The following is a 15,549-nucleotide window of genomic DNA, read 5'->3' on the forward strand; positions in this document are numbered from 1 at the left end:
CCTGCTGGAAACAACGGAAGAAAACAGGGAAAGAAATTCAGCAAAGCAAAAGTCACATAACAGCCAGTTGAAAGTATTATGGTTATTTATGCTGCTCTCCAGTTTCTATTTAAGAACTATGCTGGAGGAAAACAAGGTAAGCAAAATAAGAAGGCACAGCAACGGCCACAGACTGAATTACATCAGGCAGAACAGTAAGATTACATTTCAAGCACAAATGTAATCTTATGCACAAAAGTTGTTGCAAAAAAAGGGTTGGTGGTTTGGTTTTCATCTGTTTGTGCCAAAGCAACCAGCCCCAAGGAACAAAAAACTAACTGGGCAAAAATAGAACCAAGTTAATCTTTCTGATGTGTTTAAAAGCTCAAACCCCAGCAAGTATTAAACTCATTTACTGGGAATCTTCTACTTACATCAAACTGTGCTGTTGCTGAGACACCTCCATTTCAACTAAGAGTCTTCATTTTCAAGATTTTCTGCCAAATCATAGTGCTATGCATAGCTCCGATGAGTCAAAGGAACAAATTTAAGCAAGTTGCTAACCAAAGGTGACCTAGAACCTAGTGCACCTCAGAGATGACTAATGTAGCACAGGACCAGGTGCATGATCACTCCTCCCACAGAACACATTTAATTTTTCCTTAGGAAAACCTCACCTATTACAAGCTGTCACAAAGACTAACCTGCACTCAGTGGCTCAAAGCAGAAATCCTCCGTATACCCTTCCAGTATTTACATATGCAGATCAAATGAAAACAAAGTGAGGTATCACAAGCATCACGCAGACATTACTCCCACCAAAGAAACTCAAAATCCAACCATGTTTGACTTGGCAGAAAAACAGAATGGCAAATAAAACCTGGTTTCCTTCACTGGCGAGTTAGACAGCATCTTACCACCAGGAACTGCACCAGCTGATCTGGGGGGGGACTGAGTCAAGACAAAAGCATGGTACATTTTGGCTGCAACTGTGGAAATCGATGGCAAAACTTCAGTAGTTACAGAAATACTTTTATTAAAGTAAAAACTGTTATATGCGAAGAAAAAAACCCAAAAAAACCCCAACAACACACAAGTCTGGGAGCTCTCAGCTACCCACAAAAAGAATTTAAATGTCTTCAGTCTTGAGAACAGACTCCCGTTTGTGACAATGTTTCTTATTACACAGAATTTACAGGTGGAATTCACAAGTTAGATTTATTTCTTTCTTTTCATAAAGTATGATTTCAATTACACCCTTTGCTTTCCAAGCTTGGTCATCAGATCTACAAGGAAAGACATCAGGTACTAGCAGATTCCGGGACATGTTTTTCTTCATTATCTTCCGCATCTTTTTCTTCTTCTTTTTCTTCTACTTTCTCCACCTGAGGCAGAAGTCCATCAAGGTTCAATAGCAAACCTTCACTGGTGGAAGATCTAATCACCAACCTCTGCACCAAAGGACCTAGAAAACAAAGACCACGAACTCAGTCACACCACCACTTTACATGTCTCCAGGCTGATTCATCTTAGAATCCACACTATGTCAAGCACATGAGCAGAACCAGAACTATGCAAGCACACACATCCCTTCAGCACCAAGTTTAACATCCACCCCAGCAGACTGGGATCAAAATGGAATTTACACTCTGGTGCTTTAAAAGGTATAATTTGATGATTCCTTCAGTACCTCACCAGCGATTGACCTAAGTGCCCCTAAGCCTTAGAAAAACACAATTGAAGCTTCACACACACACTCCTCCAACACATGAAATACAAGTGAACTTGTTACTGTAAACATTGGTTGGAGAAACTCTCTAAGACTCATTGTGGAGTTTTAGAAAGCAAGTACTCTTTATTGCAGCACTGGGTGCACAAGTGAATCATTTCACAAAGGTAAGCGTGCCTGTTACTTGCTGCAGCAACTATATATTTAGCATACTCATGCATATTTACAGCATTTCCAGGAAATTATTTACATATTCATGAGATTTCCGGGAACTGATTATAATATTGGCATTCTAATTAAGCATACACTTTCTTGCTGACTGGGGGTCTCTGGTGGTCGCCGACAGACCTCCTCACTGAGTTTACTGAATGACCTCAGTGCTTGAGCGTGCTCGCAAGGTCCTAGTGATGAGTTAGCCGTTGGTATGTCCTTGCTTCTGTTGTGGTCCAGTCTCGGTCCATGTTGGGCACCACTCTGCTATCTTTAAGGCTAGCATCCTTGGTCTTATTTACTGTCTCCTTAGTTGTTATCAGTCCCATGATGTTCCTTCACCCATCAGCCAAACATTCCTTTCTCTCTACGTGTTGGCAAGGAAGAACAGTTTGCTGCATTCTACTATGTTAAAGGCACACATGCTATTGCGTTTAAAATTTAAGCTTACAAACTCAACTTTGAGGAATGGTACTGATTGGCAAGTATGGGGGGAAGTTTGTTGATCACCCAAATATTCCTCCATGACTAAGAGCACTAAAGAAACCATTCCTAATTCAGGATCCTTCCATGAAACACTGCGGGAAACCTTCTCACAAGAACGGCTATGGAAGTAGTCAGATTTCCTGATGGAGGATTAAATAGATCTACATTATATTGTGAGAACATTTGCCTGGTGGTATTTTCAGTCTTCCATTAGATCAAGTGACTCGCAGGGGAATGCCATATTAGTGATAACTACATATCCCATATGGAAAGTCTGAAAGGAACTATAGAACAGGTATCTAAAACTAGCTCTAAGCAATCGAGTTAGCAAGCACATCTAGACTCCATTGCTGCAAAGATGTGTTAATTACCACGTTTGCTTCCTATAACCAGGAAGTATTTTTAACCAAGCCAGTAAGAGCCCCACCACAAGAATCAAGATGCATACTGCAAAATCAGTAGAAATGCTACCAAAACCAGAAGAGCTTACCCTTACTTAACTAGGATGGTGTAGCTCACATATAAACTCCATAAGGACAAAAATACCACCACTTTCTGCTTCTGTTTTCTTGTATTTCATGTCAAACAACCCCTTATTTTTTACATTTGGGCTGAAATGCTTCTGAAGGCACATGTAATTGGCTTTTTGCAGTCTGTTCTCTCTGTGCACAGTACTTACTATTAACAGCGTCACTGGAGGAGATGCAAGATGATTCTTTTTGCAGACATTAATTCAATATTAAGAGAAAAAGTTGTTCTCTTAGCCTAAACAAGGCTATTCAACCACAAAATTCTGGTCATAAATAACCATTTCCACTCCAGCTAAGCAGATGACATTTGATTTAAAGTTTACTTCATTATGACAAAGAGCAGATAGTGTATTAATTGTTCACATTCTTTGCTCAGAAGAGTGGGCAGAGCGCACAGGAACAACATGCAGAATTCACACCTTTATTCCATTGTAACCTCATCCTTTTGCTAAGGAACTAAAAACCCAAAAATTAACAGCTTTCCCAACAGAATTTAAAAAAATACCTTTGTAATAAATAAATGATAAAAAAAAGGTGGTATACCTGCAAACAAGGCAGACAAATATTAACTGATGCACAAGTTTTAACTACGGCATCTGCAGGTAGATTTTGAGTTCGGATTCTTTGTGTTAAGCCACAAGAGGGTCATATCAGCGGGGTCAACCAACGCACACAGATGCTGAAGACGTCCATGTCTCATGAGGATTTCCTTGTGTGGCTTTGATCTATTTAAGCATCAAGCCTGCAAACTTAGTTTTTTACATCATCTTACTGCTTGCCTTACAAAGACACTTACATAGTGCTGCGGTGCGATTACAGTTCACAATTCAGTTCTTCCTAGCCCAAGGCAGACAGAACAGCACAGTCATTTAATGACAACCCGGTAAAGAACAGTAATTTCTACATTTTATTTGCTCTAATTTCAACTATGTCATTAGAAGAACAGCTACTTACCATAAGTCAAGGGCTTGAATGTGCAGATGTCATTGATAACTGTTTTTAGATTCGCAATTATCTGCTCAGTAGGCATATCCAGCTGAAAAAGGGTAAAGTTAGCCATGGTGATACTTATACCCAAGATTAATAAAACTAAATCACTGGGTATATATTTATTCAACCTTTGTTGAATAAGCGTGCCATTAAGGAGTTAGAAATCCCATTAACAGCCTTATCCAAATGACTCACAAAAAGAAGTATTTTATACATGGTTATACGCTCATCATGACTTTCCATGTTTCTACTCATGGCATTAAATCCCCACAGCTCAGTAACAACATGTAGCCTTAAAGAGGTGAAAAGTCTTAAAAAAATATGTATATACACAAGTGGTTTTTCAAAAATCTTATTAAAGAATTTGAGGAAAGAAGCTTCAAGAAGTAGCTGTGGAAGACCACAAAACAGATCAACTAAACAAAAAGGCATCTAAAATTGAAGGCATTAAGAACAGAGCCAAACAAATCATTTAAAAATTATAAAGTGAACCAGCACAGTTGCCAAAAAATTAATACCTCCATCTTCCCTCAAATACCAATTCCCTTAAACCATGACTGCTGTTCATCTCATCTGGACTCTCCTCAAGAACATACAACTCATGATCAAGTAAGATGCCAACCTGAACCCCCCCAGATCAAAGCCAGGGCTGACCTGTCTCTCAGCTCCAGCAGAGCTTAATGTGCGTTTCTCAGACTTAATGTTCTGCTGCCATAATGCCCTGCTATGCTTGATTTAATTTGCTGCCTGGTCTCACCTATATTATCCACATTTCTTTCTCTGGATGAAGAATTGAGTTCTTTTTCCACAAGTTCCAGCTATGGAGTTAAAAATAGCATTTTCCTCAGAGTTAACTCCATTTCAGGGGAGCATACAGGTATCACTGGTGTTCTCTCTTCCTCTCTGCCACCTCCCCATGTAATATAAGCAGATTTTATTAATATCTCACTTATCTGTAAATGTACACATTACACTGTAATAGAAATGCTGTCATGCTCGACTACTCTCCTCCAGATCTAGTCCATTAATATCTCCTTATGCTCTGCCAGTGGACTTACAACCCAAATGCAGTTCCTCTGTTACACACGCCAGAAGACATTTGTCTTTATCATTGTTACACTGATTGCAAAGTGCTTCATCACCCATAAATTAAGCAGACATATTAATGCTGAGCATTTCACTGTGTGCCAGAGTCACCATGCTGTACTGAATTAAAAATAAAGAAGCCATTTAAACAAAACAAGTAATTGGCAATAACTAATTAGAAACTATACTTCAAATTAAGGTTTCAATAGCATTTCTTTCCAACCTTACACTTCAATTGTACAATTTCAGTGAGCTAGCTGACATTCCTCATCCATAACCAAGTCTAGAAGCATTCAGAAGAGACAGAATTTGCAAGTTGCTCTGCAATTACAACTTCTTACAAAGATTTAGAAACACCACATATTACAAGACAAGACTCATTTCAAAATAAGGCATTAATTAATATTCTGTATTTGTCAGGATAGGAAAATAGGACAGAGTGACTTGCATTCAGTCAGAAAACATGGCACATCCCAATAGGTCACAAACCATCATCTACTTGAGATGCCAACAGCTCCATAATGAAGACAGGTAATGCTCAGAGGTTTCCCAGCATTTCAAAATAGCTTTCACATCCAAGTAAATGTTTCAGCTTCCAAACAAGTATTCCCCAGTAAATTCTTGTGTACACACAGTCACTGTGTATCAGCACTTCGATATTTAGCTGAATTCAAGCCTTTGGCAGCCTGACACAAGTGCTTGGGACCAGATCTTCAGGGCTGTGCAAGCTACTCTATTCAGATCGACTGTAGCAACAAATACAAGCAAATATCTAAAATAAGTAAGATCTTTGAGTCCTGAGCCTCCCTGAAGAATGACCATGCCTGCAGAGGGAGCAACTATCAATTAGTCTCTAGTCCACTTTGTATAAATACAACCTCATCACAAAGTGCCTTAGAAAATGACAGCATACACTACCATCGGAACACAGAAATTGTTACCTGTCTTACTATTTCAAGTCTAGATCACTTCCCCCTTAGAGCAGCATAAGGTGGTGTAAAAAGGTGCAAAGCTGTTCTTTTTTCCTTTTAAAAAGGAACATATAATGTTTGTCTTTACAGGGGCCTCCCACTAACTCTGCTGCCTACTGGGAAATTGCCTCTTAATACTGAGCATTGCACATGCTTCCCCAGAACAGACCATTTTTAAAACTTGATTCATCACATCTCAACACTTCTAACCTTCTAGGGGATCTTTAGAAGACTGCAAGTGAATACACAGAAGAGCCACACAGCTATTTGCTGGCTAAATACACAAACAAAAAATGTCCTGCTATTAAAAGACTAGCTTTAACCACAGAAATGCTTTTCTGAACTGTATTTAGGGAACTGCATCGAGAGACCAGTCAGAGCACTGAAACTGTACTGCAGATTTAACCACCAGGCAGTTCATCTGTAACACACACATAGGGAATGGCAGTCATGGCAGGGGAGAAACACTCGACAGAACATGAGGAATTATGAACCCAAAATGATTAATGCTCTGCCAAACAAGATTATTGTCAGCTGCTTAACTCCATGCTTCAAGAATCAGAGGGCAGGAAAATAAAAGTTAGAAATTAGCCAGTAAGAACACCCACAAGCAGACACAGCAGAGCTGTTCCACACGTCAGAAGCAGCACGAGTGTGCACATCACACGCAATAAAGAAAAGAACCCAGCATTTCAGCAATTAAAGTTCAAGAGCACAAACAACCTCCGTCCAAAAAGAGCGAGTCCTGCAGATGCAAAGGCTATAAAGGATGAGGCTAATTCATCTTCTACAACACAAACACCTTCAACTCCAAGGTACACAATTTATGGCTGAAACTCTCTCTCATCCTGGACTTGTCAACTGTTGGAATTGTCTAGAAACAGCACTGCTGACAGGCAAACTCTTCCATGTGGTGTCTCACATACAGAACAGCTCAAATATGTACCAAAAGACAGCTATGCGTTTTGTGTTATTCCCTTCATCCCCCAATACATGTATTTCAGTTCCTGAGCATCTGAAATGGCAAGACTTAACACGTCTCCCTCAACTGTGGGATTGTTTTCCCCTGCTCCTTTAAGGAGTTCAGAGTTAAGGATCCACGAGTCTTTTCTCTTTGAAGAGACACTGGCACTTGGGGCCTCCAATCCCATGAACAGCCAAAGGAGGTAGATGCTACTTCCAGCGCAAAGTGACCTTTCTGTTTCCTGCCTTAACTCTTACTTCCATCTAGCTGCACATCCTGCGTACCAAGTTTGAGATCTCTCCACTTCAGTACATGACTCTTCATGCTTTTAACCCTGTGAATAAGAACACTGCTCCTGCATACACGTCCCTTTCCAGAAAAGGCATCTTTACGAACAAACCTTAAGGTCTCACCTCCTGAAACCATCTTACTCTGTTCCACAGAAGAACCACTTCACAGGCAACTCTCTCCAGATAGTAAGACATGCTAGAATTCCTTCCTGATGTCACATTTGAACTCCGTATTTTTCTCAAGACAACTCAAAGTCTCCAAAGAAAATCTTGTAATGAACAACAGCACCCTGTCTAGACTCCAGACTTGTGTCAAAACCCTCAAAAAATGCCCTCTGCAGATAGCTTCAATCTGAAGGAGATATCCTAAGTGTTCTCATTTGTCTCCCTTCTGCATTAAGCTCCACAGCTTTGAGTAAGATTTTTACATTCTCAGTTTCTCAACTTCAGATTTACTAATTAACTGAGCTTTTCAAAGACATTGCAATTACTACGAAGACAACACCACTGAGGCTGCTGACCGCTGTGGGAGTGCAGCATTACATCAAGCTACTGGCCAAAACTGAGCTAACAGGCAACATGAGACAGCAGCACTACAGGGAAACCATCTCTTCGAGCAACGTTAGCTTGGCAGACTCCCAGAAACATCTACACTCCTGTCTGGAATACGGCAATAGATCTTCACACTTCTGTGTAATTCATAAATTATTATTTTCCTCACTGATGAGATTTAAATTTTAGAGGCTCTTGATTTAGTGGTGAGCTGATATGTGTAACACTCAAGGCTCTTTCAGCCTCCCAGAGCCTCGCCTGCATTCCATTTCCATCCAGCGCCGCTGTGCAAACAGTAGGAAAACTAGGTCAGTTAAGGATAGTAGCTAGAGAGTGTGGAGACTTCTTACACAAGCCACAACCACTGAGTAATGCCCCTGCACACAACACACACAAGTGTGACAGAGCATGTCACGCTGTGCGTGCAGTGCTGGAGTCACCTCTGTCACACAGGTGAAACAAGCATAGCACCTAAGAACTCTGTAAACAAACCCTCACCACACTCATTCTGATCCAAGATGAAGAGTTCATTCATGAGGACATCTTGTTTACTTGCACAGCAGTTATCTCTGGCTGCACCAAACCTTCTGGAGTGCCATGGAGCTGCAGGGCTGCACTGCCCAGGCACAGAACCTAACGTAATATGTAACACCAAGATCTCATATTGCCAACAGGGCATGGTCTGAACTTCAGAAACTCAAGCCACAGCTGCAAGACACCACACAAAGCAGAACCAACTGCAACTGCACTGAACACTGTCAATACATCAGCACTCTTCATCCACCTTTATCCCAAACCTGGTTTTTATTCTTTACTATACAAGAAAAAACTCTGCAATAAGTTTAATTTGCAGGGGTATTTTTAGGTTGACCTGCAGTATAAAGTGATTGAAGCTTAAGCAGTCCAGAGGAAAAACTGAAGAATACAGTCAGAATACTAAAAACCACAAATGACCTATGGATTCGAGGCATTTCACACTGTCAATTAAACTTACAAAACAGTTAAAGACACCCCTGCCTGTATCAAAGTGAAATATGTAACAAACTGTAGCAGAGTAGTCTCATAACCCTCAGTTTTTACTATCATGTAGACAAGAAAGCCCTTGAAATTCACATGCAGGACTTGGAGCAGCTAGCCAGAATTAATAAACTTGCTTATCTCTAACTCCACCAGACAAAGCTTCATTGGTTACTTATCTTGTAAACTTCCTTTCTGTACCAGTATCAGTTAAAGGAAAACTAAAGATCAGGCAGGATTACAAATAGACAAAACAGAATGAACACAAACCACACAGTTTGGAGCAGGGAAAAGAAATCAAAGAAGACAGAAAATATATTCTTATATAACTCAATTTCCTCCATAACAGCAAAGCACAAATTAATTTTATATCCCAGGTGTAATGCAAACAGTTCTTGCTTTTTGCTCTAGTCCAGAGCTAAAGTTATCAAACAAAAAAAAAGTTTTTAATTATTAAATTAAAGCAAACACTTTTTGATCCACCTGCACATACTGACTGTGTACTTACAACCCATAGTTTATTTACTTAAGAGAATATCAAATAAGCTTTATTTTGCTCATGGAAGGGTGCTAAGGAGGCAAAGAGGAAAGGAAAGCCTGTGTTAAGATGTCAACTCACAAGGAGATTACTAGGAATAGTACCTTTTTAATTCTATTTTGTTCACTGTTACAATTCCTTGCCAATATAGTGGCAAATACAGATCCCATTCTTGGCATCCTTAACTTCTTAGCATCACGTATGCTTTGCTCTCAATATTACCTGAGCCATCTTCCATGACCACACATCAACAACAGACAGGGCTGACATCAGCTGAAGCCGTAACAAGAAGCCTAAGTGTACTAATTGCTTCACAGGTCAGTCAAAGAACAGTTAGAATCTTAAGAACACAAAGATTAAAACCATGTTTTTTCCCCTCTTTTAATGCTAACTTCAGCTCTGCTCAGTAGAAGAAACTTAAGCACTCTATATACAACTTACTCTTGCTATTCTTGTCTTGATTACACACTCGTCTTGTACCGCGTACTCAAGACCGTCTCTGTAGAGTTGCAGCATTTTGAGAATATCATGGCCCAGGGAATCTAAAACAAAAAGCAAAAAAGTTGTCCAGAAGTGCTTATTAGTGTGGCTAAGTGTGATACTGGTCAAAAGAGAATCCAATCTTTTCATTAAGGCAGCTAAACTCACTAAAAACATACTCTGATGAACAATGGTGCCCTCACACCCACTATCTAAATCATTTCTATCTTCCCTCCTTCCTCATTCATCAGCAGACATGAAGAGCTAATACAGTAGGAAACATAAAGGTTTCACTTAAAATAAAGAACCTGTTTGTGTATATATAAAACAAAGCTTTATTACCCAACACAATTAAAGTGTCTCAAAAGACCAAAACCTAGTTACGTTTAGAACAAGCTCCAAGTCTTCCTTGAAAACAAAGTCTACAACTATGTAACAGCAAAGTTAGATACTACATGGAACACACTGACCCGATCCAGCTATTCCCACAAGCCAAGAGAGCTGTTTCTTACCACAGCTGCAAGGGCTCATGTGACAGATTTACACTGTCACTCCATCGCTTCTAATACAAACATTACCTCTCCCACACATCTTTTGATGGCTCCAAGTCAAATCGGCCCTGGATAAGCTACAGTCCAAGTAAATTCATAATGGCATAATATAACTTTCATTTGTTCCAAGAAATATCTGGAGTATTCTCTGTTGCAATGCTTTGGACAGGTTCATAGGTTTGTCTCAAATGTTTAGGAGCCTAAAACTGCTGCCTGCAGTTTGTAAAACATGAAGACAGCTGGAGCAGGGTTAAAGACTGAGTGCTTCACACAGCTCTATGTTTGATGGACAGACCATTTTCATTTTCTCCATATTTGAAAATGCTAAAGCTTAAATAACTCCATTGCTGAGTAGCAATGAACAGGCAGAAGGAGCAGTAGCAGTCATGAAACTGGGCTCCAAACAATTGCACGACAGTTCAACAACACAACTACCTCAGAGACTGTTTTGCAAGCTGTTTCTGCCTTCTTGAGTAATTGTACAATACTATTAGGGTTCATCAGGACTAAGAAGTAGAGAGGCAACGAGCAGGCAAACTTCTCTTGATTCCAAACCCACACTTGCCTGCTGCGGGAGAAAAGCGCAGTTCTAGGTTCCTAAAACTGCTCTTATCTAAAACAAGCATTTCAGTCACAAACAGCCAAACACTCAATTTAATTACACAACCTCAGCAAAAAAGTTTTGGTGTCACCTCTAGAGCTGTATCTTGCTCAGTATTTGAGATTTATAAGAACAAACTGCTTCTTACTTCTTTTTGTACTTGGATATTTCCGTTTGAGTTTGTTCCTTAATGGTATTAGCTTAGGGATTATTTCAGGAACAGCTATGTAAGAGTCTGCTTGGATTTCATCTTCCAAAATCTACAATAAAAACAAGTAAATACATTTAGGAACACAATAAATTACCTCAGCACACAAGCTGACCTACAAGCATATCCAAGCATAGAAACCCATCTCTCGCTCTTCATATTGGCTGCTAACTTCAAGCCAGAGTTTACTGGACACGAGGTTTCTTACTCCCTCCCCTCCTCAACCACTGTTTAAGTCAGAATATTTAAATAAATCTTAAAACAAATTAAAAAAAATAAAGAAATACCCATTTGATTAATTCAACTCCTCCCACAACAGCAGCTCCGTTCTCTCGAGCTAGTTCAGCTTCTTGCTCATTCTGTTGAGAGAAAAAGAAGTAAGAATATCAGTAACATCTGTACTGTATCAACAGCACTGGTGAGGTGATTTATCTTGGACAACTGGGCATAAACCCAGGCTATTTGCAGGCTAAGAAGGATGGTTTGAGACAATCAGCAACCAAAAATACCTAATGCTGGTGATTTAATATAACAGCAACAACTCTATTCCACCTCCCAGTAAGAAACAAAAAAGTAAAGTCTTAATTCAACTTGTACTGGAGAAGAAGGAGAAAAGCCCATCCCATTTCCTGAGCTGCTCTATCAAAACCCTTTTCCACCTCCATCCCTTGGAAATTACAATGAACCATCCACTGGATGGACCCAACATCTTACTCTAAGATTAAAGAAAAGCTCAGAACATGCTACTAAAACCCACTGCAAAGTAAGGCTATTCAACTTCTAAAAGTGCTACTGCACTTGGGATTCAAAGAGCATTTAGAAGTTAACCTCATCTGTCCTCTGCAAGGTTTTGCTTATAATGTGGAATTAAAATTTCTGAAACGTGGAAAAAGGCATCAGTTTTGTAAAAACTTTGGCTCAAGCTTTCAATACAAGCAGATACACATAATGCAAAGCCAGAATCAACTTTTCCTTACAGGAATAAACTGAAAAGCTCCACACTTTCATCCCAAAGCACTAAGTGTTTCAGTTGCTCAACCTTTTTCCACGCATACACCCTTCACAAAGCATGAGATCTCTTAGCCCACATGAATTTGAGTGAAGAGAGAAGGTTGTGACACAGCACGAAAGAACCTGGCTTGCTTGGGTCGCCTGTGCTTGAATCCATTCCGCAGGAGGATTCTCCGCTTGTAGCTCAGGTACAGAATTTTACAAAACTGAAGCCCAAAGGGTAGTCAGCTACATCAGTTCTCTGGGAAAATCTCACACAGGTGCATGCATGTTTATTCTGCTAGAATGATTAACTGGCAAATGACAGCAGCAGAGGCTGAAACTGGTCTCATGCAGATGCTACAACTGCTCTCCACACCATTTCACATTACTGAACTCCTAGGAGAGCAGAGAAAGGGTTCAGGGCAAAGGGATGTTAAATTGTTTAGGGTTTTTAAGGAGGAGTTACTTTCCTCTTCTCCCCCACATGTATCCTGTTACAGTGTATGTGCCTGAATAACACCCACTTCTAATCCGCACAGCCTACTAAGGCTTAAAACAGGAGGGTTGGACGTGGATGCTACACTAAACCATCTGCCTGTATTACAAAAAGGTCACAAAGGTTTTACTCTATAAATGATCTTTAATCACCTCTTCCTTAGTCACATCTATGCAGATGTTTACTCCCTAAGAGCATTGCTAGAATCATCTATGTATACTTAAACCTATCAAGACGAAGGAAGTCCTTTAAGGTGCTTATTAATACATTAAGACGCTGCTGAAGGCGAATCCTAGACAGACTTAAGAGTTGTGTAAAGCATTCCCAGAGTCTTCTTGACAAAAGGCATAGTACTTGTTGTGTTGCATAGTACTAGTTGTGCTGCAACAGTATGCTAGATACAGAAAGAATATGAAGCAAGTAATTCAGCCTTACCCACCTCTGTGAAAACCAAGACCTTATTTGTTTGATCTGAAAAGCGATATGGAAGAAGAACAGTGCTTGTAAATGGTTCCACTTTTTTCTAAGAAGAAAGAAAAATATTAAAACAAATTAAAAAAAATAAAATCATGACTTAAGGGCAAGTTACACACCTGCACAGAGTCGCTCCCCTAAATAGCAAACTTACCCACAATCTCCTTGCACAGAGGTCATATCAAACAAGCACAAGGTGCAAGTTTTGACTGCTTTTTTATGTCCAGTATACACTCAAGTCTAAACATAAGTGACAATGAAATAATTATGCTGGAGCTTGCTCGGGTCAGTGACTCCAGGGCAGGACTGCTACCAGGCTCGGATGCAGTCAGTAACAAACATCGAGGTGCTACAGTCGCATCTTATTAAATACTGATTCTGATGCAACAGCCAATACAAACCTCGTGTGTCTGTCATCGAGCCTTAAGAACATCACATAACCCCTGAAAGCAGGAGCAAGAGCTCTGCATTTTACTGAGCATGAGCTTATTTTCTAGCTCAAAATCCCTGGAATATCAAAGGCATATTTAGTTACACATGTGAAGAAACCAACTCTCAAGTGGCCTGTTTTCTACTTATGAGGGAAGCAAAAGATTTAGGCAAAGACTGAAGAGGGCTTGACAACTTTAAAATCAAAAAGGTCACAGGCAAACAAGTGATAGCGTATTTTCAAGGAACATTATTTTAAAAAAATCCAAACAAGGTGAAGGACAGAAGCAGAAAGAAGCTTGTCCTTACGATTCTCCTAGTAACAATCATCCCAGAACAAAATACGTACATGATTTTGGGAACACATCTTTAATTGAAAAGCCTGCATAGATACAAACCTCAGTTTGATCAGTTCTGTCCATACATGAATTTTGGTCATATAACAGTCTGTTTTCAAAATCCTCAGTGGTGCTATCTTCACCTCAGAAGCGTGAGGAATGGTGTATAATTACACACGTATAAAGGCACAAAGCCACCTGTAAAAGCCCACATTATTCTGACAAAGAAGCTGCAAGAGGCAGCCAGGAAGGACAACAGCAGCATCTGCTCTGCACTTAAAACTCAGCCTTCCCATGTTAATGAAATAAAAGTATCAACATTTGTTAACACTTCCAACGTACCTTCTTCTGTAGTGCCATATCTAGGAACGCATTAATATAGACAAACTGTTTGGGGTACGTGAAGTCCAGCTCCTGAAATTTCTTTAGCATCCCCACAGCCTTTTCCACTTCATAGGATGGGCGCTCATAATGCCACGTCAGGTAGACATCATCCACGGGCTTGGTCAGCAGTGGCCGCCTCCTGGGTACTTGTTTCTTTTTTGCCTCTGCCTGCTTGGTCTTCCGTGAACTTTTTTTTGCAGGTCTGAGACAACATATATTGTTAGGTCATGAACCAAGGGGTTTGGCACATATTCCCAGAGAAAAAAGTAGATGCTGCTACATGTCATTTATTAAGTAACAACTAGTTAATGAGGTCCCACACAAAGACGAACAGGATCCCCAAGTTCATCCCAGTTACTTGTCTCAGATGGTCAACACAGAAATCAAACCCTCAGAAATCAAAAGCTCTGAAGGCAATTAAGCTTCTCGGACAACACGGCCACATTTGTGCAGCACCAAACCAAATTAAGGACCTCTTGCTGTATGAGAGCAAAACCAGTTGAAGATTAACACACCAGCTTTCACAGGTCTTGCCTTCACATGAGCTGGTAGCAGGCACTGTGCCTGAGCTGCTTCTGAACCGAGCAACTCCCACTCACCTTCCTGGTAATGACAAAGAGCCACAGCTGCAGGGTTTTCCTTATTATTAGAGTGAACTATAGCAGCCCTACCTTTCTAAAAAGGTTTCTCCTCCCTTTCCTGTATCATTGAACATGGAGTTAACAAACACCAGCCTAAATCCTTACTCTCCTCCCTATTTTCAAAGCCTCTCAAATCAAGTTTAAAGAATAGTTAAAGTAATAGTCAGGTACTCCACTCCTCTAGTAACTATGGTGAACAAGCCTGCAACACTTCCGAACACTTGGGATACAGCACACTTCACTCTCCCGTATGCAGGAATAATTTTTATTTTTCCCACTTACGTTGTAATGTTAAAGAGACAACAAATTAAACAATAAAAAGCAGCCTACAACAAGAAGAGGAACTGTTTGAAGCCAGCTCCATAAGCTCACCAGCTTTTGTGCTGGCAGTACTCCTTGAGCCGTAACGCAGCTGTACCCTCCAAAAGCACGCAGCAAAAATAACCAAGCAAACCTGCTGCATTCATTATTACAAGAGTACCACAAAATGCTCCCTGCACGCCCAGCTCAGAACGCCTCTCCCCAGGCCGTCTCTTCAAGAGTTTGCAGGATGCCACCAACAGCAACGCTGCACACACCGAAACCACCACCCAGAGACCCCCGAGGGCTACA

The 15,549-nt window shown here is 40.3% G+C and overlaps 1 protein-coding gene across 1 annotated transcript; it reads right to left on the minus strand.

Moving 5' to 3' along the window:
• Positions 1–1,280: 1,280 nt before the first annotated feature.
• On the minus strand, positions 1,281–14,498 carry MRPL1 (mitochondrial ribosomal protein L1; the record flags this gene model as incomplete). The annotated part of the gene is made up of 7 exons (XM_010012498.1): positions 1,281–1,444; positions 3,889–3,970; positions 9,784–9,884; positions 11,123–11,234; positions 11,470–11,541; positions 13,111–13,194; positions 14,255–14,498. Coding segments are annotated over 7 exons (859 nt in total), but the record flags the coding sequence as incomplete, so codon positions are not given.
• Between the last annotated feature and the right edge of the window lie 1,051 nt (positions 14,499–15,549).

Source organism: Nestor notabilis, unplaced genomic scaffold (assembly GCF_000696875.1).
Source record: "Nestor notabilis isolate BGI_N333 unplaced genomic scaffold, ASM69687v1 scaffold7754, whole genome shotgun sequence".
Taxonomy (NCBI): domain Eukaryota; kingdom Metazoa; phylum Chordata; class Aves; order Psittaciformes; family Psittacidae; genus Nestor; species Nestor notabilis.